Source organism: Diabrotica virgifera, chromosome 6 (assembly GCF_917563875.1).
Source record: "Diabrotica virgifera virgifera chromosome 6, PGI_DIABVI_V3a".
NCBI lineage: Eukaryota > Metazoa > Arthropoda > Insecta > Coleoptera > Chrysomelidae > Diabrotica > Diabrotica virgifera.
Window position 1 is genome coordinate 105986867 of NC_065448.1, and position 27886 is coordinate 106014752.

Genomic DNA, 27886 nt, shown 5'->3' on the forward strand with positions numbered 1-27886 from the left:
AATCTAGGCCTATTATTCCGTCAAAGTCAATGTCTAAGTTAAAAATGAAAACTTTGTGGGGGTTATCATCGGTAAAGGGAATAAGGACAGATTCTGTAATTAAGAGTTTTTCGTCGGTTATGCCTTGAATGGTAACATTTTCTGGGGATCGGTTATGATAATTTCGTGCAGTATTCTCTTTGAAAACTGTAATTCCTGCACCGGTGTCAATTAGAAGTTTAAATGTATTCGTAGCGTCATTAATATAATATAAGTTTTTAGAGCTCATTGTGTGAAAGGGGCTTACAGGAATTTCTGTTCCGGAAAGTTCACATTTGGATCGAAATTGTCCAAATTGAGGGCTTGGATTTGTTGTTGTACGTTCATAATATCGGTTGAAAGGTTCGTATGTACTGGAGGATGGTTCTGATTGGGTAGCGAAAGAAAATCCTGATAATTTTCTAAATCAGGTGTATCATTGGTATAATAAGATGTATCATTGGTATAATTAGGTGTATCATTGGTATAATCGTAAAAATAGTCAGGTTGGAGATCATTTTCTGTATAATAATCTCCATAAGATTCTACGAGATCATCAGGGTATTCATTAAAAACATGGGCTCTTTGTTGAAAATTTTGGAAATTTGGATTTCGCTGAATAACAGAGGGGCGATTTTGCGATTGATTTTGAGAAGGGAAAGTCGATCTCTGTGGGTTTAAATTTTGTTGATTGGAAGAGTATTGGTTTGGATTACCTTGATAGTTTTGTGGTCTATTGTTATATTGGTTGGAAGAGTATTGATTTTGATTATTTTGGTAGTTTTGTGGTCTACCATTATATTGATTTTGGTAAGAAGGAAAACGTGAAGAGCGGCATTCGCTACTTAGATGGCCAATTCGTCCACAAATTGTGCATTTAGAAAAATTAGATGAGGTTCTTCTCATCGGTTGGGAAGGTTTTGGATTATTTTGGTTATCTTTATTTGATTTTTGTGTTTCGAAATACGACAACTGAAGTTCACGTCTGATACGGTTACTAGCTGCAATAAGATCAGGAGGGTTACTAGCTCTAATGATTTGTCCTAATCGGGGTTCTAGTCCAGTTAAAAGAGTATTCAAAGCCATAGAGTCAATTAGAGTACATTGGGCTTTCTTTTGGTCTTGTGTTAGGTCTGATTTTTGGATTGAAGCATGCATTTTTGCATTTAGAACTTGTAGTCTGTTGAAAAAGGTTAAGGGTGATTCATTTGATAACTGTCGAAGTCTTTGTAGATCATGGATTAAAGAAGTGAGATCTCTACTATCTCCGAAATGAAGGTTTAGTAAATTTTTTATGTCTGTATAAGAACTTGGTTTTCTAGAGTTTATTAATTGAGCTGCTTTACCTCTTAGTTTATTTTTAATGTGAATCGTTAATAAGATACGTTGGTCTCCCGAAGCCATTCTAATTGCGCAATCACATGCGTCTAAAAATGTGGGGAGAGAGATTGGGTCTCCTTCGAATTCAGGAATTATGGAAAATATTTCTGAAAGTTTGTAGGGTTCAATTTCAGCTTGGGTTTGTGAACGTGTTTCAGGCATTTTGATAATAATATGTCAGTGGAAGTATAAAAACAGAATATACAAAATACGAAAAGTAAAATATGGTAAAATAAAATAAGGTAAAATATAGTAAAATATGGTAAAATCAAGTAAATATGGTAAAAATAATGTAAAATATGATAAAAATCAAGTAAAATATGGTAAAATCAGGTAAAATATGGTTAAATAAAGTAAAATATCGGCGAAAATATAATATGAATTCAATGAAATGCGTAAATAAAAATGATAAAATAATAAAAAGTATGTAATAAAAAAAAATATTTCGTTATTAGATAATCAACTTGGCTTGACTTACTGTATAGTCAAGATTATAAATTGAAAATAGTATGTTGTATGTACGGTATGCTTGCAAATATTAAAATATTAAACGAGATGATTCAATAACTTACATTAACAGAAACATCGAGGACGTCTTGTTTTCTAACGGGATCTGCTACCAGGGGCTTCACCAGGTGTTCCTTCCCTAGTATCCAGTTGAATGAGGACGGCTCTAGGTTCTTTTTCCGTTGAGGGATAAGGATCCGCCGTTGCTAGTGAGTTTCCTTGTTCTAACAACGTTGACCGGATCCTACTGACTGCGCCAAATGTTAAATCACTAACTTCTTAATTGACTTTTTAAAAAAGATTTATTTCACAAATTACACTTATACTTTGTTCTATGATAAATTGAAGTAAATAAAATTATATAATGCAAATATGTTACTAGCGAGAAACTAAAATGACGAGTGAAAAATAAAGTTAAAGTTCTAAATTTATAACCTTCCTACAAAATGTGGAATCGGCGTTTCCCACGAAAGGCCAGCTTTGGTCAGAGGTTGATGTCCATGCATGGTCAGCTATCTCTATGGGAACGCTTGCTGAAAGGATGATGAAATAGGAACTGATATTGCGAAACCAAAGAGCCGGTAACCCTTGAGTGGTTCAAGGTGACTATTTTCACATATAACATATATATATATATATATATATATATATATATATATATATATATATATATATATAGCCATTGATTGCTATCTGAAGATTTAAATTATGGACTCTTATTAAAAAGCCTCCCCTTCAAATTTTGTAAGCTTTCTCTTCCTCAATCCATTAGCCCTTGACAAGGCTCCCATCAGATAAAGGCTCCTCAGGGACCACTTTCCCACCACAGTGTCCATTTGGCCTGACCGTCGTGTTGGAGATCTTCTTCTTGGTCTTCAGCCTTGTGCTCTTCAGCCTCAATGTTATGATGTCATGTACGTAATTTGCTTCTTAGTTTTTATTAGTAGTTTTCATCCGATATTGTGTGTGATACGGAAGTTGAGTGTCGATGTTTTTGAATGACCTCTTCATCCAGAAGACGAAACTAGTTTGCAAACTAAATTCAATTGCGTGCGGTCGGCAACTAAATCTATTAAATTTTCCTTCATTTTCGTTAGGAAATTAGCAAATTATAGAAATATTTAAAACAAGTTTAGTATCCACCTATGTATATCCGTTGCTATCCGAAGATTTTAATATTCCATAATTATTATTATTAGAACGAAAACATGCATTGTTTCGAAAAAAATCAAACAAGCTTATATTTTTCTAAAACTTTTTTTTTAGTTTATATACATGTTAAAGTAAAAAGTTCTACTCACAGATTTTGCCGCTAATTGTTTATTAATTGTTTAAACAATATCAATTGTTTTGTATAAATAATTTTAAAAATATCGATAAATTCATTATTTTAGTTTGATCAAATATGTTTCTATTTTGTTTTTGATTATGCTGAATCCGAATATGGCATTGCAATTTGAAAATTCTTATACAGTGTGTTTGCGTAGCTAGGAACCACATGGAAAACTTTTTTATTATCAATTTTACGAAAAAATTTATTCCTAATAAAATGCTCTGGATAGTCAAAAATCTAAAACTCAACCATCAGATATCAAATTTTATCAATTTTATACGAGTTATGTCAAAAATATGAATTTCGTTAAAGAGTAAAGTAACTTTATATTCCAGAATATCAAAAAATGCTATTAGGGCAAATTAGAAACTATGTCTAAATATACAATTACATCATTCTAACCGAAAAAAAAAAAAATCAATTTTTTCTCAAATTACGGATACTTATCATCATTTTATTACAATTATGATAACTAAACTTACATGCATAGAAATCGGCCCACCTAAAAATTTGGTCATTTTTGAAGTCTGGTATTTCCTAAACCTGTTGGCCGATTTAAGTGATTTTTTTAATATGTTATAACCTTATTCCTCAAAAATATCTCTGTAATAATATAATTGCTAAACAGGTAAGTGTTATTTTATACCGGGTGTAACAATGACAGTGTGTTTTTTACTCAAAGTTCGGAACACCCTGTGGAATATTCTAGCGTATATAAAATATTGAAATTAAAACTCTACTGTAGCCTTAGGCTTTCTTAACATTTTGCTTTTTGATTCATTCACTTATGTTGGATATTAAAAATGTTAGGTATTTTAACAACTAGCAACGTTCTTCATCAATACAGGGTGTTTCAGAATAAGTGCGACAAACTTTAAGGGGATGTGCTGCATGAAAAATAATAACCGTTTCATTTATAAACACATGTCATTTATGAACGAAGCAAATGCTTCGTTTTCGAGATACGGGATATTGAATTTTCCTTTACAAACTGACGATTTATTTACTGCTCTAAAACCGGTTGAGATATGCAAATGAAATTTGGTGGGTTTTAAGAGATAGTTATTGTCCATATTTGACATACAATTAAGAATTTTATATTCACCATTGACGTGCATACGGGTCATATTACCCGTATGCACGCCAATGGTAAATATAAAATTCCTAACTGTATGCCAAAAAATGCGCAATAATTACCGCTTAAAACCTAACCAATTTCATTTGTACATCTCATGCGGTTTTAGAGCAATAAATAAATGGTCAGATTGTACGAACAAATTCAACATCCCGTATTTCTGAAACGAAGCATTTGCGAACATATGATTATAAACCTAATGGTCATTATTTTTCATGCAGAAATACCCCTTAAAATTTCTCGCACTTATTTAGAAACACCCTGTACTAGTGCGCCAATGTTTGTGAGAAGGGTGACTTTAGCGTTATAAATAAAAAATTATAGAAGGTGCAGATTTAATTTTAAAAAATTCTTTATATAAGGTTTTTTTTGTAAAATTTTCTGAATTTTTCAATGGTCAAGTCAGTTTTTTTCTAAACTTTATATTTTCGGAGTTATTTAAAAAAAAACATCTAATTTCGTAGTTCACTTGTTTAATAAAAACTGAAGCACCCACTTCTCGAGTAGAACTTTTTAATATGTTGTTTATTAAACATTTCTTAATGCAATTACAAAAAGTTCTATCTTGTTTGATTTTTTCTGAAGTGAAAATCTGTATGCACTCCCCTATATGGAAACTTATTAAATAGTTGTAACTATCACCTTTAAATGTTGTATGCTTTCTCCTCCTTAATCCGTTAGCCCTCGACAGTGCTCCGATCAGATAAAAGTCCTCAGGAACCACTTTTCCACCAGAGTCTCTATTTGGTCTGACCGTCATGTTGGAGATCTTCTTCTTGCTATTTAGCCTTTTACCTTTCCTTCTATTATCAATTGTTCGATAGCTCCCCTTCTTATGGATATAATGTGGCCGAAGTAATTTGGGTGTGCTCAGTTTATTTTTTTAATAAGTGATCTTGTATATGACGCTTTTCTAAAATTGACAGGTGGGTTCTGTGTTCTGTTCACGACACGCGTAGAATTTCTCTGTAGACTGATATTTTGAAGGCTTCGATCTTACTTATATCTTTTTTTAGAGTCCGTGTTTCAACTTCGTTTGTGGCAATGTTAAAATAAGAGCATTGGCCAACCTGAGCTTAACATTCCTTGCTATGGTTCAGTCTTTCCGTATTTTATTTAATTAAGCTGTTGGGGTTAGGGCCATTGCTATTATAAGCTTGAATTTTAGTTACAAGTGAGCTGAAGCATATAAATCTGTCTACCACTTTACCCATCCAAGCTTCTAAATTGGCCACTTGGTTTATGTGCGGTAGATTATTATTTGCTCTGTCTACGATCACTATTTTTGTTTTTTTCGGTGTTGGTGTGAAGTTCAAATTGTTTGCTTTCTGGATTAACTATGTGATTACGGTAATTCTTTCGAGTTCATTCACTACTAGTATACGTATCATCTTTTTATCGCAGCTTAGTGATATTCTTGCTTCTTATAGTGGTTGTGATGGTATGCAGTCTTGTTTATCTTCTCTCTTTGTTTGGAAATTATTTTAATATGTTTCGTGTACTTTATCTTTGGCTCAGTTTTTGTCTAAATTGCTAATTATGTTAACTAGGCGGTAAGGTACTCCCATGTTTCCAATTATACTCAAAAGGTGATCTCGAAATATTTTTGACTATGATATTGCATGTAACATTTTTTGTATTGTAAAGTTATTCAAAACCTTTTAACCCCTTAAACTACTATGTTTTGGCCATCTGGTGGCAAATTTTCAGCCAGATCGAATATGACATATTTTGGGGATGGAGGAAAATGTAAAAAATCAGTATTTTAAGGTTTTCTACACTAAAATTTGATCAAAAACTTGTATTGAATCAAAATAACTTGTTATAATGTCATGTAATGACATTTTTGAGTCCATTCTAGTAAAATATTATTTTTTCCGTTGATACTTTACGATAGAAAATGCAAATTTGCTTAAACATATACCAAATCACTGTAAAACCGCTTAAACTAACATTAAAAAAAAAAAGAAAAAGAAGAAGAAGAAGACAATTCGACCTTAAATGTCTTATTTTTACATTCTGCAGATGCTATTCACCAATTTTCAGACAAATCGGAGATCGGAAAGTTTTTTTGATTCAAAATTGAGTGATTTCAAATTGAATCACCCAGACATACTATATACGAAACAGAGCAGCATTGGTATTATATTATATTATATTATATATATTGTGTTACCTCACTTTTTCTACGATCTGTCTGGTATTCAATACTTTCCCATTTGTTTCTTTTCCTTGTATTAATCCGCATTTTACCGACTATCCCTGGAAGTAGAAAATTCTTTAGCCGTTCATTGAATATAATATATTATGTAGTATGATTTTGCTTGCATGAAGAATAAAGGCAATGGTTCAGTGAATCGGGATAATGTGAGATTCGCACCCCTCACAAGCCATTCACATTTTTTGATCCATATCATGCTGCATATATCCAATACTCCATCTATGCCAATCTGTTTGGAATGAACGTACTTGCTCAAAGATGTCGAGATATATCTGTAGAAATATACTGTTGTTTTATTGAGTTCCAAAAGGCATTTGATCGTGTTAAGCACTCTATATTGATCGAAGCTCTAAAAGACATTGGCTTGGACCGCAGAAATGTTCGAATAATTGCACATTTATATTAGAATCAAACAACATCAATTTTAGTAGATGGTGTGGAATCACAGGCTCTTGATATTAAAAGAGGAGTACGGCAGGGATGCCTCTTGTCACCCCTGCTTTTCAAAGTTTACTCCGAAAGAAATTTCAGAAAAGCACTTTCTGAAAAACAAGAAGGAATACTTGTGAACGGTGAAGTTATCAATAATTTGCGATATGCGGACGATACAGTACTCCTAGCTTCTAGTCAAGAAGATCTGCAAACACTACTTATAGTGTCGTTGAGAGTTGTAGGGAGGCAGGTCTGGATCTGAACATACGGAAAACCAAAATACTCGTAATAAGTAAACAACAGCATATAAAACCGTCCATATATGTAAATAATACCAAACTTGAGCAAGTTGATAAAATCGTTTACCTTGGACAGCAATTAAATTGTAACGTAGAAAGTCACCAATGATGTCCAAGGTGTTATGTAACAGAGACCTAAAATTGGCATTGACGATCCACCTACTTCGCTGCTACGTGTTCTCGGTCTTACTTTATGGTGTCGAGTCCTGGACTGTGAATAAAATCGATCTAAATCACCTTGAGGCTTTCGAAATGTGGTGCTATAGAAGAATTTTTAAAGTTTTCTGGATGGAGAAGATTTGAAACTCCACAATATTAGAACGTCTCAGCAAGACTACTGAGATCATAAAAAGCATCAAGCAGAGAAAGCTGGAGTATTTCGGACATGCAATGAGAGGTCCCAAATATAGGTTGCTACAAAATATCATGCAAGGAAAAACAGCAGGCAAAGGCAGTCCAGGACGAAGAAGAACCTCATGGTTGAAGAACTTGCGAGATTGGTATGGCGTTGATACAAGCATGCTATTTAGGGTGGCAGTGAATAAAATTAAGATAGCTATGATGGTAACCAACGTTCTGAAAGGACATGGTACATGAAGAAGAAGATGCCAATCTGGACCATAGCTTTTCGCTAGTATGATGACAGAGATGTCATGCAATCTATGGGGTTTTTGGTTGAGAGCCTTCTCTACCTCTGCTCGTAAAATTAGTTATTACTTTTTGATTTGATTTAGAACGTTTCTTGTGTTTTGAGCCTGTCTTCGCATAATTCTGAGCAAGTTTTCCAGGTTTCTAGAATGCTCTCTATGTCGTTTTTTATTATTCCATTATAGCCTTCAATGGCCTAAAGTTGTCGCTAGAAATTTAGGGCAAAATATTTAACTTCTTTAAATAGTTCCTGCTTAGTTCTCTTTTAAAATTTTTTTGTTTTCCTACATTTACAATCCGGGGCAAAGCACATTATCAATTTTATTGTACAAAATAAAATGGTTCACAAATGTTCCTAACCCTTGCTTGGAGATCACTAAAAAACTATATTTCATAGCAATTAAGACCGAATTATGGTGGTATTCTCTTAAAACATTATACTTTCAGCAGAAAAAAGCAGTAGAAGAATCAAAATTTCAACTTTATAGGTATTTAAAAGGCTTGATATTTGACAAACCCTGGCTTTTTAACTATTGTATATAAAGAAATAATATGATAGTCTTGACGTCACACTTGGGCTGTCAACCTTAAAACCATGTCATATTTTACTATATTTATGTATTATATCAGACATTTTCTACTATCTAGAGTATTTTTTATAGCACATTTCTTGTAGGTAATGTATTGATACATTAGTACAAAATTGATAGTAAAATTTTAAATAATCTCTTGTTTTTGTAAATAACACATACACATAAGACACACATAAGATCGTCCCCGCACCGCCAGAGTGTACCACGTGACCTATAATCATAGTTAACGCTCCCTGCGGACACGTATTCTAGTTTCTTTGCTCATGTCCCAGTTCTAATTTAAATTATAACCAAGGTAGGTGATACTGTTAGTTCTCTCCAGTTGTTCACCATAAGCTGTTACCACTTCAGGTTGTATTGGCGTTTTACTAGCAACCATCACCTCTGTCTGTGCGGTCTATAGCTTGAGTCCACTTCATCATATGTTGTGGTAATCCTATTAATCAGATGTTAAAGTTCTTCGTAATTCAAACCGTGTCATCCGTATCTCAAATTATTAATATTGACGCCATTCATTTTGATACCACATTGAACATTATCCACTGCTGTATTGCAAACGGACTCTGAATCTGAATGTCATGTTAAATATTAGTGGCTACAAAATGCAGTCCTTCTTTACCCCTCTTCGTATTTGAAGCTCTTCAGAAGTGTCTCGGCGAATCCTCATGTTTCCACGAACATCTTATATCAGTACGTGCCAGTACCTAGTATTTTTGTGCTACTGAGCAATTGGTTTTCGCAATTCCTAAAATGGCCTGCTACTATGCGGTTCCTATTCGATTAGTAATCGGTTTCTATTTGCTTTATTTTCGTTTGATATTCGGTTTCTATTTGGTTGCAATTCGGTTCCCATTATTCCCATTCAGTATTTAGCAGTAAGTTTCAATTCGGTTGGTATTTGTTTGCTTCAATTTTGTTAATAGTATTCGGTTGCTATGCGGTTTCTATTTGGTTAATCCGACCCCTTCACTCTCGAGCTGTAATAATTTATCTTTGGGCAGACGATATATCCACGACACCTGTCGTGGCAACACTTTACTGTGTCGTCATTGCTGAATGAAGCGGCATTTTACTTATGCTCAGGCGTAAATTTGGACGGATAGCTCTATTATCCGTTTTAATGCTGATGACGTCTAAGAACGTCATACCATTGTATAATGAAACGAGTTGTATTTTGATTGACCACGTAGATAAAAGTATATTTACAACGTCTGTTTAGATTCATATTATGGATGAGGCAATTCCAGAGGCCTCTTGCAGAGGCCAATCCAGCGGAAAAACGAGTTAGCACCCAGGCCGCGTTAGGTATATTTCGTCAGCAATGAAAGGGTTAGACCTCAGACACATTAAAACGAAAGTTTAATTTAAACATTCATCTGAAGGCATTTTCTCGTGGCCTCTTATGCAATCTAGTATTTTATTTGGGTAAAGTACTATTTTATTAATTATTTTACCAATTTTTTTTTCTGGATTTTCCTCGTGATTTACTATGGAATCACCAACATCAGAATTTTATTGTCATGATTGCATGTGGTGGTTTTTTAAAGACAAAAGATCATATGCTACGATTTTTCTGACGGATATTCCAAGCTAAAGTTGATTTCATGTAATCGAATGAACTATCCTCTAATAAAGTCGTCCCGGGAACGCAACTCATAAATATATGTGTGTGTATAATAAAATGTACAATATATATCTGAATTGTCAATATGAATCAGTCAGATAAAATTAAATTAAAAGAATTTTTGTTACCAAGCGACAAAAACAAAATTTGTTTAATTTATTAATGTTTTGTATTTTGATAAGGATTTCCGAAGTGGAAGTCGAAACATACAATAAATTTAATTTCATACTTAAAACTGTGGCTTATTCTAAAATAAAAAATATTAACTTAATAAAAACATATTTTGGTAAGTAACAAACAAAGTAAAATTTACTTCTATATTATACCTACGTAAAATAAAAGGTTGAATCCTCGTAAATGAAACAAACGGGCTGAGGTCCGACGTTGATGGCCGTGAACGGAAAATAAAGGTTAGCGACGTTTGGATGGGTAGGACGAAGAATGTTCTTTAGTGGAAGCAGCCGATCACTACTCGGCACTTTTTACTCGAGATATACTCCAAAGTTAGTTCTATAATAATGCCTGGTTGCACCAACACATCTTAAGCTTAAGACTCAGCTTACGAAACATACACGTTGCACGCATAAATGTCTTAGTTTTTTCTAACTCTCTATTAACTTCTTTATTTTTTAAAAGATGAAGTAGTTTTCAATCCTAACAGCAAAATTAATAATATTGAAAATATTAAAAACATTACTAAAAGATTTTTAAATTGAAAACTTATTGGTACACTTTCCTGGTGACACCTCCAAGGCTTGTACAATTTGCAAGCACATGGATGCTGCAGTGAAGACAAAGGGAAGGAATTCTACACTATGCAATTCAAATCCCCCGTCTGCAGCTTGGTAAAGTTCCAACGGAAAATGCACCTGGTTACTCTACGGAGTAATACGACTATAAAATAAAAATGTATACCATTTTTATTCAGTTGCAATGAGAAGGCAAAACAATCTTACTTTTCAATTAGAATACGGAGCGCAGTCCAGTCCTCTTAATCGCGATTTTCGGCTCTTATTGGAGCCTCATCGGAGAGAACGTAGGCACTGTTCTCCATATCCTAAATGACCAGCACCGAGAGCTTTTCCCACCCATTGCAACCGAAGTGAAGGTATTAGGTGACTAGCGTCATCTGGCAATTGAAAGATGAAGTAGTTTTCAATCCTAATAACAAAATTAATAATTTTTTTGTTTTCCTACATTTACAATCCGGGGCAAAGCACATTATCAATTTTATTGTACAAAATAAAATGGTTCACAAATGTTCCTAACCCTTGCTTGGAGATCACTAAAAAACTATATTTCATAGCAATTAAGACCGAATTATGGTGGTATTCTCTTAAAACATTATACTTTCAGCAGAAAAAAGCAGTAGAAGAATCAAAATTTCAACTTTATAGGTATTTAAAAGGCTTGATATTTGACAAACCCTGGCTTTTTAACTATTGTATATAAAGAAATAATATGATAGTCTTGACGTCACACTTGGGCTGTCAACCTTAAAACCATGTCATATTTTACTATATTTATGTATTATATCAGACATTTTCTACTATCTAGAGTATTTTTTATAGCACATTTCTTGTAGGTAATGTATTGATACATTAGTACAAAATTGATAGTAAAATTTTAAATAATCTCTTGTTTTTGTAAATAACACATACACATAAGACACACATAAGATCGTCCCCGCACCGCCAGAGTGTACCACGTGACCTATAATCATAGTTAACGCTCCCTGCGGACACGTATTCTAGTTTCTTTGCTCATGTCCCAGTTCTAATTTAAATTATAACCAAGGTAGGTGATACTGTTAGTTCTCTCCAGTTGTTCACCATAAGCTGTTACCACTTCAGGTTGTATTGGCGTTTTACTAGCAACCATCACCTCTGTCTGTGCGGTCTATAGCTTGAGTCCACTTCATCATATGTTGTGGTAATCCTATTAATCAGATGTTAAAGTTCTTCGTAATTCAAACCGTGTCATCCGTATCTCAAATTATTAATATTGACGCCATTCATTTTGATACCACATTGAACATTATCCACTGCTGTATTGCAAACGGACTCTGAATCTGAATGTCATGTTAAATATTAGTGGCTACAAAATGCAGTCCTTCTTTACCCCTCTTCGTATTTGAAGCTCTTCAGAAGTGTCTCGGCGAATCCTCATGTTTCCACGAACATCTTATATCAGTACGTGCCAGTACCTAGTATTTTTGTGCTACTGAGCAATTGGTTTTCGCAATTCCTAAAATGGCCTGCTACTATGCGGTTCCTATTCGATTAGTAATCGGTTTCTATTTGCTTTATTTTCGTTTGATATTCGGTTTCTATTTGGTTGCAATTCGGTTCCCATTATTCCCATTCAGTATTTAGCAGTAAGTTTCAATTCGGTTGGTATTTGTTTGCTTCAATTTTGTTAATAGTATTCGGTTGCTATGCGGTTTCTATTTGGTTAATCCGACCCCTTCACTCTCGAGCTGTAATAATTTATCTTTGGGCAGACGATATATCCACGACACCTGTCGTGGCAACACTTTACTGTGTCGTCATTGCTGAATGAAGCGGCATTTTACTTATGCTCAGGCGTAAATTTGGACGGATAGCTCTATTATCCGTTTTAATGCTGATGACGTCTAAGAACGTCATACCATTGTATAATGAAACGAGTTGTATTTTGATTGACCACGTAGATAAAAGTATATTTACAACGTCTGTTTAGATTCATATTATGGATGAGGCAATTCCAGAGGCCTCTTGCAGAGGCCAATCCAGCGGAAAAACGAGTTAGCACCCAGGCCGCGTTAGGTATATTTCGTCAGCAATGAAAGGGTTAGACCTCAGACACATTAAAACGAAAGTTTAATTTAAACATTCATCTGAAGGCATTTTCTCGTGGCCTCTTATGCAATCTAGTATTTTATTTGGGTAAAGTACTATTTTATTAATTATTTTACCAATTTTTTTTTCTGGATTTTCCTCGTGATTTACTATGGAATCACCATCAGAATTTTATTGTCATGATTGCATGTGGTGGTTTTTTAAAGACAAAAGATCATATGCTACGATTTTTCTGACGGATATTCCAAGCTAAAGTTGATTTCATGTAATCGAATGAACTATCCTCTAATAAAGTCGTCCCGGGAACGCAACTCATAAATATATGTGTGTGTATAATAAAATGTACAATATATATCTGAATTGTCAATATGAATCAGTCAGATAAAATTAAATTAAAAGAATTTTTGTTACCAAGCGACAAAAACAAAATTTGTTTAATTTATTAATGTTTTGTATTTTGATAAGGATTTCCGAAGTGGAAGTCGAAACATACAATAAATTTAATTTCATACTTAAAACTGTGGCTTATTCTAAAATAAAAAATATTAACTTAATAAAAACATATTTTGGTAAGTAACAAACAAAGTAAAATTTACTTCTATATTATACCTACGTAAAATAAAAGGTTGAATCCTCGTAAATGAAACAAACGGGCTGAGGTCCGACGTTGATGGCCGTGAACGGAAAATAAAGGTTAGCGACGTTTGGATGGGTAGGACGAAGAATGTTCTTTAGTGGAAGCAGCCGATCACTACTCGGCACTTTTTACTCGAGATATACTCCAAAGTTAGTTCTATAATAATGCCTGGTTGCACCAACACATCTTAAGCTTAAGACTCAGCTTACGAAACATACACGTTGCACGCATAAATGTCTTAGTTTTTTCTAACTCTCTATTAACTTCTTTATTTTTTAAAAGATGAAGTAGTTTTCAATCCTAACAGCAAAATTAATAATATTGAAAATATTAAAAACATTACTAAAAGATTTTTAAATTGAAAACTTATTGGTACACTTTCCTGGTGACACCTCCAAGGCTTGTACAATTTGCAAGCACATGGATGCTGCAGTGAAGACAAAGGGAAGGAATTCTACACTATGCAATTCAAATCCCCCGTCTGCAGCTTGGTAAAGTTCCAACGGAAAATGCACCTGGTTACTCTACGGAGTAATACGACTATAAAATAAAAATGTATACCATTTTTATTCAGTTGCAATGAGAAGGCAAAACAATCTTACTTTTCAATTAGAATACGGAGCGCAGTCCAGTCCTCTTAATCGCGATTTTCGGCTCTTATTGGAGCCTCATCGGAGAGAACGTAGGCACTGTTCTCCATATCCTAAATGACCAGCACCGAGAGCTTTTCCCACCCATTGCAACCGAAGTGAAGGTATTAGGTGACTAGCGTCATCTGGCAATTGAAAGATGAAGTAGTTTTCAATCCTATTAGCAAAATTAATAATATTGAAAATATTTAAAACATTACTAAAAGATTGTTAAATTGAAAACTTATTGGTACACTTTCCTGGTGACACCTCCAAGGCTTCTACAATTTGCAAGCACATGGATGCTGCAGTGAAGACAAAGGGAAGGAATTCTACACTATGCAATTCACATCCCTCGTCTGCAGCTTGGTAAAGTTCCAACGGAAAATGCACCTGGTTACTTTACGGAGTAATACGACTATAAAATAAAAACGTATACCATTTTTATTCAGTTGCAATGTGAAGGCAAAACAATCTTACTTTTCAATTAGAATACGGAGCGCAGTCCAGTCCTCTGAATCGCGATTTTCGGCTCTTATTCGAGCCTCATCGGAGAGAAAGTAGGCACTGTTCTCCATATCCTAAACGACCAGCACCGAGAGAGTAAGTTGGAACTTTACCAAGCTGCAGACGGGGGATGTGAATTGCATAGTGTAGAATTCCTTCCCATTGTCTTCACTGCAGCATCCATGTGCTTGCAAATTGTAGAAGCCTTGTAGGTGTCACCAGGAAAGTGTACCAATACGTTTTCAATTTAAAAATCTTTTAGTAATGTTTTTAATATTTTCAATAGTATTAATTTTGTTATTAGGATTGAAAACTACTTCATCTTTCAATTGCCAGATGACGCTAGTCACCTAATACCTTCACTTCGGTTGCAATGGGTGGGAAAAGCTCTCGGTGCTGGTCATTTAGGATATGGAGAACAGTGCCTACGTTCTCTCCGATTAGGCTTCAATAAGAGCCGAAAATCGCGATTAAGAGGACTGGACTGCGCTCCGTATTCTAATTGAAAAGTAAGATTGTTTTGCCTTCGCATTGCAACTGAATAAAAATGGTATACATTTTTATTTTATAGTCGTATTACTCCGTAGAGTAACCAGGTGCATTTTCCGTTGGAACTTTACCAAGCTGCAGACGGGGGATGTGAATTGCACAGTGTAGAATTCCTTCCCTTTGTCTTCACTGCAGCATCCATGTGCTTGCAAATTGTAGAAGCCTTGGAGGTGTCACCAGGAAAGTGTACCAATAAGTTTTCAATTTAAAAATCTTTTAGTAATGTTTTTAATATTTTCAATATTATTAATTTTGCTATTAGGATTGAAAACTACTTCATCTTTCAATTGCCAGATGACGCTAGTCACCTAATACCTTCACTTCGGTTGCAATGGGTGGGAAAAGCTCTCGGTGCTGGTCATTTAGGATATGGAGAACAGTGCCTACGTTCTCTCCGATTAGGCTTCAATAAGAGCCGAAAATCGCGATTCAGAGGACTGGACTGCGCTCCGTATTCTAATTGAAAAGTAAGATTGTTTTGCCTTCGCATTGCAATTGAATAAAAATTGTATACATTTTTATTTTTCTTTATTTTTTATTTGCAGATTTTGCGGTAGTTCCCACCTATGCAAAAAAAGAAAAGATTGATCAGATTGAGTTTTCGAACAAAGGAAATCGTTTAAGTGGTAAGATTATTATTGTTTATATAAAATAAAACTCATATGGCTATTTTTAGTTTCTATAAAAGCTATGAAGCTTGTTCTTCTTCTTATTAACTCATTTCTAGATATATCTCTGAAGAGTCAGTCCAAGTAACAATATTTTATTCTTCTTTGGGCTACTGTGAGTGTGGTTGTTGTGGCCTGAGAAGGAAAGTTTTTTGGTGTCGTAAGTCATAACTGCGAGTACACATTGGGCGAACGTCTTCGTCTCCAAAAAACTTGGTATGTTGCTCTTGAAGATATGTGATAGAGCTCCATATACAGCCCATGCTAAAGTTATTCTTCTTTGCAATTCAGTGTGATTCAGACAATTTGAATTTCATGACTTAAATATTTATATTTTATGAACTAATGTTATTTTGTTGCAGTCGATTTTTGGATTTTAGCTTGGTACCAGATTTGGCATGTATTGTGTGTTTCCAAAATTCATGTTCAAATCAAATTCTTTACAGATGGCATCTAACTTAGTAAGGATAGTTACAATCTCTTTAAATTATCTGTTATCACAACTATGATTTTCGCAAATGGCAGGTGGGACATCTTTGGTATCACATTCCAACGGTTTGAAAGTATGTTCCAGAAATACCGTAAGATTTTGGGAGATAACCTGTCTCCTTGTCCGAGTGGTCTGTTGATTTTTATAAATTTTGTATATTTGTGTAATCTTACGGTAATGGTTTACATTCTTGTATATTTTTCTAATTAGTTTGGAGTACCGATAATCTATACGACTTTCTGCCATCGCTTTTATTACGCTGTCAATTTCTATCGTATCGAATGTTCTGCCAAAGTCTATGAAAGCCAGAAATAATGGCCTGACCTTATACAGTGTTCATTGATCTCGAGAAATACTATGAGAGAGTTATTAGCTAGATTTTGTGGTGGGCGCTCAATCAGAAGATCCAACGGGAATCCCCAGTGATAATGTCAAAATTGTGAAAGATATGTATGAGAAAGTCATAGCTAGTGTTAGGACAGCTGTGGTAGGGACATTAAATTTTGGGAGAAAGTACGATTACATCAGGGCTTAGTGCTTAGTCCTTATTTGTTCTCGTTAGAATTGAATCAGATAACAGGGAAAGTACAGGGTAACATTCCATAGTACTTAATATATGATGATAATGTAGTGATCATAATCTAGTAATGATACAAGAGAGACAGCTGTAAGCAATTTAGAACAAAACTCAAATAATGAGGACAAACTCTTGAAGAAAAAGTCTAAATAAAACTTAGTAGGAAAAACAGAGGATCTAAAATATTTATTTAAAAATAAAATTACTACAAGATAATTTTGGATCGTAAAACGATTGTGAAAAATAATAGCTTTAGCAAATATATTGCACAGCAATGGGGAAATAGATAGAGATGCATGCAATGTAGTTAGGGTGGGATGAACGAAGTACAAGGAGGCGAGTGATATGAAAGAAAGATTTCAATGAAATCCGAAAATAAAATTCTATAAAATTGTCCTCTATGACGCATAGAGCTCCAGAACTAAATTTTATGCAGTTACAAAGAAAGCGGCACAATAAATTAATGTATGTGATAAAAACGAGAATGCTTAGATGGACGACGGAGGGACAAAAAATGATAAAATTAAGAATACATAATTTTATGGCAAATCTATGTGTGGCACCAATTGTTACCAAAATGATAAACCACATGTTTTGCGTTTGTTTGTTTGTTTTTGAGAAAGCAAATTATTTTGAGACGGTTTAGTCCAAACTTTTCAGGATAAAACCCTCACTCTTTTTAAAAGACTAGAGAGAAAAGTGCATTATACAGGGTGTCCAGAAATTCTACAGACAAACGAAGACAGGAGATACCTCAGATAATTTTAAGACATTTTAACCCAATTCATCTGGTCCGAAAACGCTTCCTAAGGGAGCTAGAGCACTGTGAAGATGGCGTCTGTTAATTAGTTTTTCTTAATTTAGAAACACGAAAATTGGTACGCATATTTATCTTCCAGAGATCAATCGACTACATTTATTGCGAATTTATAGTACCGGTCATAGGCGTCCGTTTTGGGCAACGGCCATTTTATCGCATAACTTTTATATCTTTAAATTTTGGGCATTTTTGACACTGAAATCTTAAATTATAAGGTATTCTAGTGCTAAAAGGTTCTCTTGCTTTAAGTCGGTAGGACACAGCGTTTTCTAGAAAAATAAATTTGAAAATTTTTCGTTTTTTGAATAAAAAAAAAAAATTAAAAAAAAAAACCATTTAGAAAAACGAACACTGGTATGTTTATTTTTATTTCAGAGATGAATCGATTTCATTAATTGCGAATTCTAGTACCGGTCATATGCGTCCGTTTTGAGTAGGTCCACCGTTATTTTATCGCATAATTTTTTTATCTTTTAATTTTTAAGCATTTTTGACTCTAGATTGTTAAATTGTGAGGTATTGTAGTATTAAAAGTTACTTTTGCTTTAAGTTGGTAAAATACACCGTTTTTTGAAAAATTTTTCATTTTTTTTCAAATTCAAAAAACGAAAAATTGTCAAATCGATTTTTCTAGAAAATGGTGTGTCCTACCGACTGAAATGAAGAGTAACTTATAGTACTAGAATACCTCACAATTTAATAATCCAGTACCAAAAATGCTTAAAAGTTAAAGACAAAAAGTTACGCGATAAAATAACCGTTGCCCTACCCAAAACGGACGCCTATGACTGGTATTGGAAATTCGCAATAGATGGAATCGATTTACCTCTGGAATATAGATATGTGTACCAATTTTTGTTTTTCTAAATATAAGCGTTCTGGAGGTATTTAAGAAAAACTAATTACAAGATGCCATCTTTAAAGAGCTCTATCTCACTTAGGAAGCATTTTTGGACTAGATGAATTGGGTTAAAATGTCTTAAAATTATCTGAGGAATCTTCTGTCTTCGTTTGTCGGTCCTGAGTTTCTGGACACCCTGTATATTCATAAGTGAGTATTTTTGTTCTGATGTTGATCAGATTAAATAGTCTGTATTGGTCACACGGTCTTGCTGAGATTTTTGGAGATGGTAATAAATATCGACTCAGTGCATTCTGGAAAAATTCGACTCAATCGTAAATATAGTAAAACAACGGTATCAGAATATCAATGAGTTGAAAGCCTTACTCGGTTATTAACTTAAGGATCTCTTGATATATACTGTCATGTCAGGGTCAGCAGCTTTATTATTCTTCATGGAATAAATAGACTCATTAATCTGAGCATCCGTACTAGAGGCTTGATAGTTCTTTATCAGCATTTATGAAGTTTTCTGGACTATCATAATGAAATAGACATGACTCCGATATTGTTAGTAACCCAGATGCATCAGCTCCTATTTTTCTATTTTCTAGTAAACAAGATGTTTGCTGGTGATGTGATGTGGGTCGAATACCTAATTCTTTTATGTATATTGTGAAAACCATATCTTTCTTGAAGTTTTTCACTGCGTTTTTCCCCAGACAACTCTCTTTGATTTCCTTGTATTTATTTTCTTTGTTATGTATACTTCGTGATATTAATCTGGATCTCTATTCCTGTAGTTTGTTTTGGTATTAATTAGCTGCATAACAGCCTTATTTATTCATTGTTTCTTTTTATTTTATTTTAGTTCTAGTTTTTCTTCATATTATGTATATTGCCAATAGTCTGCTTAGTCTTTTTCCACGTATCTATTGAGTTATCATTCGAATTTGTTTTGTTAACCATAGGTGTATTAAACAAATTTGCAACCACCGTTTTTGTGTTCTCACAGTGAAGCTTATTAACTTATTTTTAGAAAATATTTACTGAAAATGGTTAGATATCACAATAGTTATTTCAAATATTCTACAGTGTGTCTATAAATCCGTTATTCTAGTGTTAAACAATATTAAAGAACAAAAGAAAACTTATTTTTATCGTTTTATTGCAAGTTTAAAATTTTGATTCAACATTTGTAAAATAATAACAGGAAATTTTTATTTATAACAACATATTAATTTGCCGAAATAGTCTCTTCATGACCGTTGTATATAGTACTAACAGATGCTCCCACAGGTGTCTTCATAATCTCATTAATTTGACCACAAAAAGCGTCAAAAGAGTGAGACTTATCAAATGTTTCTTTGGCCATATCTCCCAAAAATACTTGCAAATGGGGATTCAACATTAACTTTTTCATAGCGAGAGCAATAACTCTCGGTTCTGGTTCAACAATTACTCCCGATAATCTATGTACTAGGAGTTTCGATGCGATACCTTTGTTTGTGGCTACTATCGGTTTTCCTAAAGACATAGCCTTTAGAACAAAGTCTGAGTATACGTCATTCTTAGCAGGATGTATCATTATGGCAGATTCCATAATTAAAGTCTTTTCGTGAACAATTGGAAGCTGTCTTAAGAATGTTACTTGTGCAGCACATACTCTTTGTTTTGCTGAAGCCATTAATTCACTGTAGTGAAACCTTTCGTCTAAAGTTTTACAGTTACCTGCAACGACTAATTGAAATCGCTTTGTTATGGCAGAATCGTCAATAAGATTAAGAAGAAATTCAAAAGCGTCTAAAGATAATTTAAAATTTGAGGCTCGTTTAAATTTTCCAACAGATAGGAATAGTATGGTATCTCCCAACAAATCTGGAATTATTCGTTGAATTTTTATTCCCGGTTCATTCCAAAGTCCCAAATCAATGGAGGGGTATAGTATTCGAGGTTTTTTTATAATAGAGGGATGGGATTTTACTAGTATCTCTGCAAAACCTAATGTCTCAACTATGATCTCATCAGCCAGTTTTATCCATTTAGCTTCAACTAGAGTAGGAATTAGCTTCGTGTGTTCGTAACAAGCATCGGTATTTTTTAGCTCTTCGAAAGTCTCAACAACAAATACTTTGTAATTTGAAAAACATTTTAGTATATACAGGGCTATCAGACTAACGTCTAATATAACTACTTCTGGTTTAGGGTCAGGAGGAAAAACAATTAACCTTAGGGCCATCCAAATAGATCTAAATACGGAGAGGCCTAGGAGGCCCAGTAGTGTTCTGGGGATCCACCATGCGCAGTAATCAAGTGCCACTTTTCCTGCAAACTAAATTAAAATTATCTTATTAGTTTTAATCTATAAACTATTATTAATATACACATCGCACCTCCGCTCAAAGAGTATCATCATAACTCAAAAATTTTAAAACCGGTTTTATTGCACCAACAGTTTAATAAAACTATAAGCTCCTATCTCACAACGTGTCACGTCTATGGGTCAAGTATTTATCGCTAGATGACACTAGTATCATTATACGATTATCCAAAATCAACGACACACCGAACACAAACAGTGTCACATATCGACTTGTGCAAAGCATTTGTCCATTTAAGATGTGTATAAAGCGTCGTTTGTCGAGTTAAGACAGTATATGTGATTAATTTATTCAAAACAAATTGCGTATCTGCTCGAGAAAAGTGATACATTTATCACTTATTTAGCTTTCTTTTTGCAGTATTTTGAGTTTAATGTTTTTACTTGTATTTAAAATTACATCATTAAAAAGTATAAGTCTGTTAACCATAACCTATTGATATTATATTCTGTAATGCAAGTGTCGCTTTTGATAAATCATATTTCGGAAATTTTTCGTTATTTTATCTGTATAGTGTCACAACTCAAATTATTTTTTAATATTTTTAATATACTTAATACGCTATTTTATAGAGCTTCAAAAACCATTGTAACTGACTAAAATAGTTATGATTCTAATCTTAATAGTTTTTGAATTAAACTCGAAAATATTGTATGAAAAACTTTAAAGCGTCGGTCGTTTTCTCGAAACTTTGCTTTTTTGACTTATGACACTCTTTGAAAAGAGGTGCGAATGATAAAGTGCGCCTAGAATTTAGAATTAGAATGAAGACAAAAACTCAAGAGCGTAGGTGCAAAATTTTGGTCCAATGCTTTTTAAATGCGTTCATTTTTTTCGAATCCTGAGAAAACTAATAACTATTTTTTAAAACTTTAAACGCATAATGAACGATTATTATATTACTACCGAGAGCAGAAAGTCTTTGAAAACCTCTATAACGTTTATTTTAGTAAGTTACAGGGGTGAAAAATAAAAGAAAATTAAGTGTGATTTTAATTTCAAATATCTCATTCAACAGAAACTTTTTGTTTATTCTAGGGGACTTTCGGCCCTCGGTAATAATATAAATTTTCATTCTGCGTTTAAAGTTTTCATAAATATTTATTAGTATTTTCAGGATTCGAAAAAAAATGAATGCATTTAAAAATCATTAGCCAGAAATTTTACACCTACGCTCCTAATTATTCATTTCAATTATTACGAAAATATTAAAATAAAGATAAAAATATGTAAAAAAGGCAACAATTAATATTATAAATAAGGAACGAACATTTTTCGTTCGTCAATTTCTACTAAAAAAATGACCATATAGAGTACATTGCCCCTAAACAGATATTTTGGTTTGTATTTTTAATAAAGATTTTCATGCAAGAAAGCTTCAATTTATGGTTCACATTCATTATGCTACAGCACTCTAGTAGAGATAGCTACCTTCGTAAGTTTATTTCACCAGTTAGCCCATCCATTGCCAACCGTTGCCAGTTTGCTACACCTGTTTTTAAGCATCTTCATCTAAAATAACCCTTTCATCTAAGCCTTGCTCTACCTCTTCGTCAACTTCCCACCTTCTGTGATATAAGACATCTTAGTCTTCCTATTTTTATGAAAGTTATTACGTTTTAATAAGATATCTGTGTGTATTTGTGGTATATCTCATAATTGTATCTCCTACAAATAACGTTTCCATAGATGCCACCAAATATTCCTCTCAAAACACTTCGTTCAAATATGAGCAAGAGGTTTTCATTTGTCTTCGAGATGAGCCATGTTTCCAATTCATATGTCACCACTGGAAGTACAAGGGTTTGGTTTATTGTTATTTTCGAGTTTTGGTTTAAGTCTCTACTTTTTACCTAGGCGTTACAAAATAGCATGTGTTTGCCAGAATTATTCTGTTTCATTTTTTCGTTATGGAGCTGTCGTTGGTAATCAGGGGGCCTAAGTATGTGAATTTGTTTACCATTTCAAAGTTAAAGTTAATGACAGCGAATCGGGGACCAATGTTACTAGCTCTGTTGTTGAGTGTTAATGGTTTTGGTTTTTTCTTTACCTATTCGTAGACCCATAGTTTTCAAGGCGTTTGAGAAAGCGGAGTGCATTTCTTCTGGCTTGCCTTTTGTACGAACAATTAGGTTTAGATCATCGGCATAGTCCATAAGTTGTAAGGTTTTGTTAAAAATGTATCCTCTGTTTTGTATTCTGTAGTCTGTAATAGTCCAGAAAGCCACTGCTCATCCGCTAGGAAAAATATTCTAATTCGGATTTTTTGCACAATCTTACTCAAAAAGGACCCCTTTTAACAAATTTGCATGTTGCCAGGACCAAAAGTTGGTCAAAAATTTTTTAAACGTTTTTTTTTGTTTTTTTCCTAAAATAATTTTTTTTGCATGGAACAAATTTTTTTTAGATTTTTTGGATCATTCCAAACAGAAAAGGTTTTTAGTGACTTTTCTCTAAACTTGATAGTTTTTGACATATAAGCGATTAAAAATTGAAAAATTGGGAAATCGGCCATTTTTAACCCTCAAAAACTATGTGAAAAACTGAAAATTTGAATGTTGCCAAGGTAGGTAGATATTGTTTAAACATCGATTGATGAAATCCCGAAGAGTTTTTTGCAATACAATATTCAAAACTCCTTTGTTTTTTAATTGTTAATCAAGCGTGCGCGACACTATTTTCCACCGTTGCATGTGTATACAGTATGGTGCAAATGAAAGAAATAAATTCATTATTTCGTAAAACGGCGACTTTAAGGAAAAATCCCGAAACAGGTCGATTTTTATTTTTAAGTTATGATATTGTGACATATATGGTATACTAGTTACGTCATCCATCTGGGCGTGATGACGTAATCGATGATTTTTTTAAATGAGAATATGGGTCATTTGAAAGGTTCTTCAATTCTCTATTCAGTAATATAAACATGTACATAATTATTTATACAGGGTGTCCAAAAAATTTTTATTAAATTAAATCATTTGGCAAATTGACAAAAAAATTAAATTATTGGACACCCTGTATAAATAATTATGTAAATGTTTATATTACTGAATAGAGAATTGAAGAACCTTTCAAATGAGCTAGCACACGACCCCTAATCTCATTTAAAAAAATCATCGATTACGCCATCACGCGCAGATGGATGACGTCACTAGTATACCATATATGTCACAATATCATAACTTAAAAATAAAAATCGACCTGTTTCGGGATTTTTCCTTAAAGGCGCCGGTTTACGAAATAACGAATCTATTCCTTTCATTTGCACCATACTGCAAATGCTACACATGCAACGCAACGGTGGAAAGCAGTGTCGCGCACGCTTGATGAGTAATCAAAAAACAAAGGAGTTTTGAATATTGTATTGCAAAAAACTCTTTGGGATTTCATCAATAGATGTTTAAACAATATCTACCTACCTCGGCAATATTAAAATTTTCAGTTTTTCACATAGTTTTTGAGGGTTAAAAATCCCAATTTTTCCATTTTTAATCGCTTATATGTCAAAAACTATCAAGTTTAGAGAAAAGTCACTAAAAACCTTTTCTGTTTGGAATGATCCAAAAAACCTAAAAAAATTTTGTTCCATGCAAAAAAAAAATAATTTTAGGAAAAAAACAAAAAAAAAACATTTAAAAAATTTTTGACCAACTTTTGGTCCTGGCAACATGCAAATTTGTTAAAAGGGGTCCTTTTTGAGTAAGATTGTGCAAAAAATCCGAATTCGAATATTTTTCCTAGCGGATGCGCAGTGGCTTTCTGGACTATAACCTTCAAGACTATGTTGAAAAGGAGGCACGGCAGCGCATCTCCCTGCTACAGTCTAATATACGTTTCAAAAGCTTGTGATTGTTCACGCTATAATATTTCTACTTTTCAAATAACTTTTATGCGTTTCAAATAACTTTATAGCCCCTGCCACTGTCGTAGAATTCGTCCATAGCTTCATACAATTTACTTCGTATCGCACTATAATAGGGTGCTTTAAAATCTACGTGATAGGTGATATTTAAATCGTTGGTTTTTCCAGTATATTTTCTAGTATATAGAAAATATTTAAAAAGGTTAACTCAGACCACATCTACAGAGGCAGAGACCATTTTCAATCGGAAAAAGGTAAATGTTTTAAATTTATAAGGATATAGACAATATTTGAATATATTAGAATATTTTATTATTCGAGGACTTAGTAAGGGCCAAATAAAGAAATATAGAATTTTAATAGGCATTCCAAAAATCAGCAAGAAAAAGATAACAGAAGATCATCTCTACGTCAACCAAACCCTAGTAAAATACGATAAAGTGACGCACTACAAGTACCTCGGCATCATAAAATTGACCAACGACCAGGAGATAAGAACACCTTTAACCGGATGGGGGCCTTCTTCAAGGGCCACATTGTTTCTCTTGGTATAAAAATAAGAATGTTGCGATGCTCATTCTTATTTTTTATGGTGTTAAGTAGTGAATCTTGAACGAAGATATGCGAAGACGATTGGAAGCATTTAAGAAGTGGCTATATCGGAGAATATTGATTCAAAGATTTCCTGAACTGGCAGAGTCACAAGAGGAGGTCCTCAGAGAATGAAGAATAACCAAGAGGTGGTGACCTCTATCAAGTCTCGAAAGTTACAATAGTTCGGGCATACTAATTATAGGAAATAAATCCAGATATGACCTCCTAAAAGCCAGTCAGGAAGAAGAACATTCTGGGTCGCCAAGATTCGTCACAGTTAGGCACACCAAAAAGAAGAATTCCAAAAATCTGAAGTAGTATAAATTAAATAATGCTATAAATATTAACTTATGTAGTCGAATGTATTCTTTTGAACATATGAAGAAATATGAAGAATAGGTCATCATCATTCTCCTTGCCTTATCCCTATGCGGGGTCGGCTTCCCTAATTGCATTTCTCCACAAAATTCTATCTTGGGTCATATCAATGTCAATCCCCTTTACCAACATGTCCTGCCTTATCGTCTCCCCCCAGGTCTTCTTTGATCTTCCTCTCCTACTCCTTCCAGGAATCTGCACTTCAGCTATTCTTCGTATTGGGTGATTAACGTCTCGCCGTTGAACATGACCAAACCCCCTTAACCTATGCTCTCTCATTTTGGCATCAATTGGTGCCACACCTAAACTTCCCCTAATATACTCATTTCTAATTTTATCCTTCTTTGTCACTCCACTCATCCATCTAAGCATTCTCATTTCCAACATGCATTCGTTGTTCCTCTTTCTTTTTCACTGCCCAACATTCAGTTCCGTACATCATAGCCGGTCCTATGGCTGTTTTATAGAATTTTACCTTCAGCTTCATTGGAATTTTTCTGTCACACAACACACCACTCGCTTCTTTCCACTTCATCCATCCAGCCCTAATTCTACTGCATGCATCTCCATCTATTTCTCCATTACTCTGAAATACCGATCGTAGGTACTTAAAACTATTACTTTTCACAATCATTTCACCATCCGAAGATACCATTTTATTTGTAGTAGCTCCATCTTTAAATGAACATTCCAAATACCCTGTTTTTGTCCTACTAAGTTTTAAACCTTTTTCATCCAGAGCTTGTCTCCATTGTTCCAGTTTTTGTTCCAAGTCTCTTTCACTATTTCCTACTAACACGGCATCATCAGCATACATTAAGCACCATGGAATGTTACCCTGTAGTTTCGCTGTTATCTGGTCCAAAACTATTGAGAATAAATACGGACTAAGCACAGAGCCTTGGTGGAATCCTACTTTCACATGAAATTTATCAGTCTCTCTCAAACATGAACTTTATCAGTCTATATAAGTATATGAATAATAGGTATATGGGAAAAATTATCACTTAATCACCAATCAAGGGGTAAATAAATTAAAAGAAATTAACTTAAAACCAAATTAATCGTAGTATCTAATATAGCAATATATGCGAATATCCGAGCATCTGAACCTAATTAAATATTTAGAAATGGACAGAAGATACTGGTATTAATATTTTACAATGAAGAGAAGTATTAGAATATAAATAAACACATCGCTTATGTTTAAATAATGTCTGTGAATATAAATAAAATAAATGTAAATACCCTTATATCGGTAATAGCTTCATTTCTCTCAAATTCGGATGTTAAAATACTGACTTTATATCCGATTTTATAGTAAGCTAATGCAATATTTAATATGTATCTGTCAGATTTTCTCCTAGATAATCTTTCGTGAAGAATAACAACGTGTGGAACTTCTGTAATAACCGAGGGAGCATCGACATCATTTTGAGATTCGGTCATTTGGAAATTTTTTTCAGCAATGTCACATTCATTATTTTTTCGACTTATTTTATATTTTGACAAATTGTGACATAATTTAAATTTAATCCTTCAAATCTGCGACGTAAAGATTGTTCACATGTATTACTTTTTATCCAATAAAAATGAAGGAATACTATCTTAATGATATATCACTGTATAAATATCACTTTGTAGAAATAACAGAGAACGTCTTCTATAGTTTTTCAGTGAAAACAATCTAGTGATAACAAAAATACACTTTATAAGCACCACCTAACCACCACCTAGACTAAGAAGGCTATCAATGTAGACTAGTTCAAATAAGGAACACAAAAATCAAATCGACTACATTGATTCAGTGAATTTGTACTCTACGAGCTCTCTAGTGGGAAAGTTTTGGGGTAGTTCTCATTTCTCTCACTATATATGGATTTTGGCTTGCTGAATCCGAATATGAGGTTTGCGGACAAA

General features: G+C 33.7%; 2 protein-coding genes across 4 annotated transcripts in view; one reads left to right on the forward strand and one right to left on the reverse strand.

Annotated features, from left to right (window-relative positions):
• LOC126885912 (uncharacterized) overlaps nucleotides 1-27886 on the forward strand; it is a 163115-nt gene that overhangs the window by 14302 nt on the left and 120927 nt on the right. For all 3 annotated transcript variants that reach the window (XM_050652717.1, XM_050652719.1, XM_050652718.1), the window contains exon 2: nucleotides 15898-15978. In XM_050652717.1, the coding sequence (XP_050508674.1) occupies nucleotides 15898-15978 (81 nt within the window). The remainder of the gene's footprint in view (nucleotides 1-15897; nucleotides 15979-27886) is intronic.
• Nucleotides 19895-27484, reverse strand: LOC126885913 (alpha-1,3/1,6-mannosyltransferase ALG2-like). Its single transcript, XM_050652720.1, has 2 exons — nucleotides 27215-27484; nucleotides 19895-21080 (listed from the first exon to the last, which is right to left on the reverse strand). Exons 1-2 carry the CDS (start codon nucleotides 27413-27415, stop codon nucleotides 19986-19988), a joined length of 1296 nt encoding a protein of 431 aa, XP_050508677.1. The 5' UTR covers nucleotides 27416-27484; the 3' UTR covers nucleotides 19895-19985.

Coding starts and splice junctions, on each gene's coding strand:
- LOC126885913 (XM_050652720.1), bottom strand. CDS start 27,415: ATGACCGAATCTCAAAATGATGTCGATGCTCCCTCGGTTATTACAGAA. Junction 21,081..27,214: donor AAGCTATTACCGATATAAGG/GTATTTACATTT, acceptor ATTTTAATTTAG/TTTGCAGGAAAAGTGGCACT.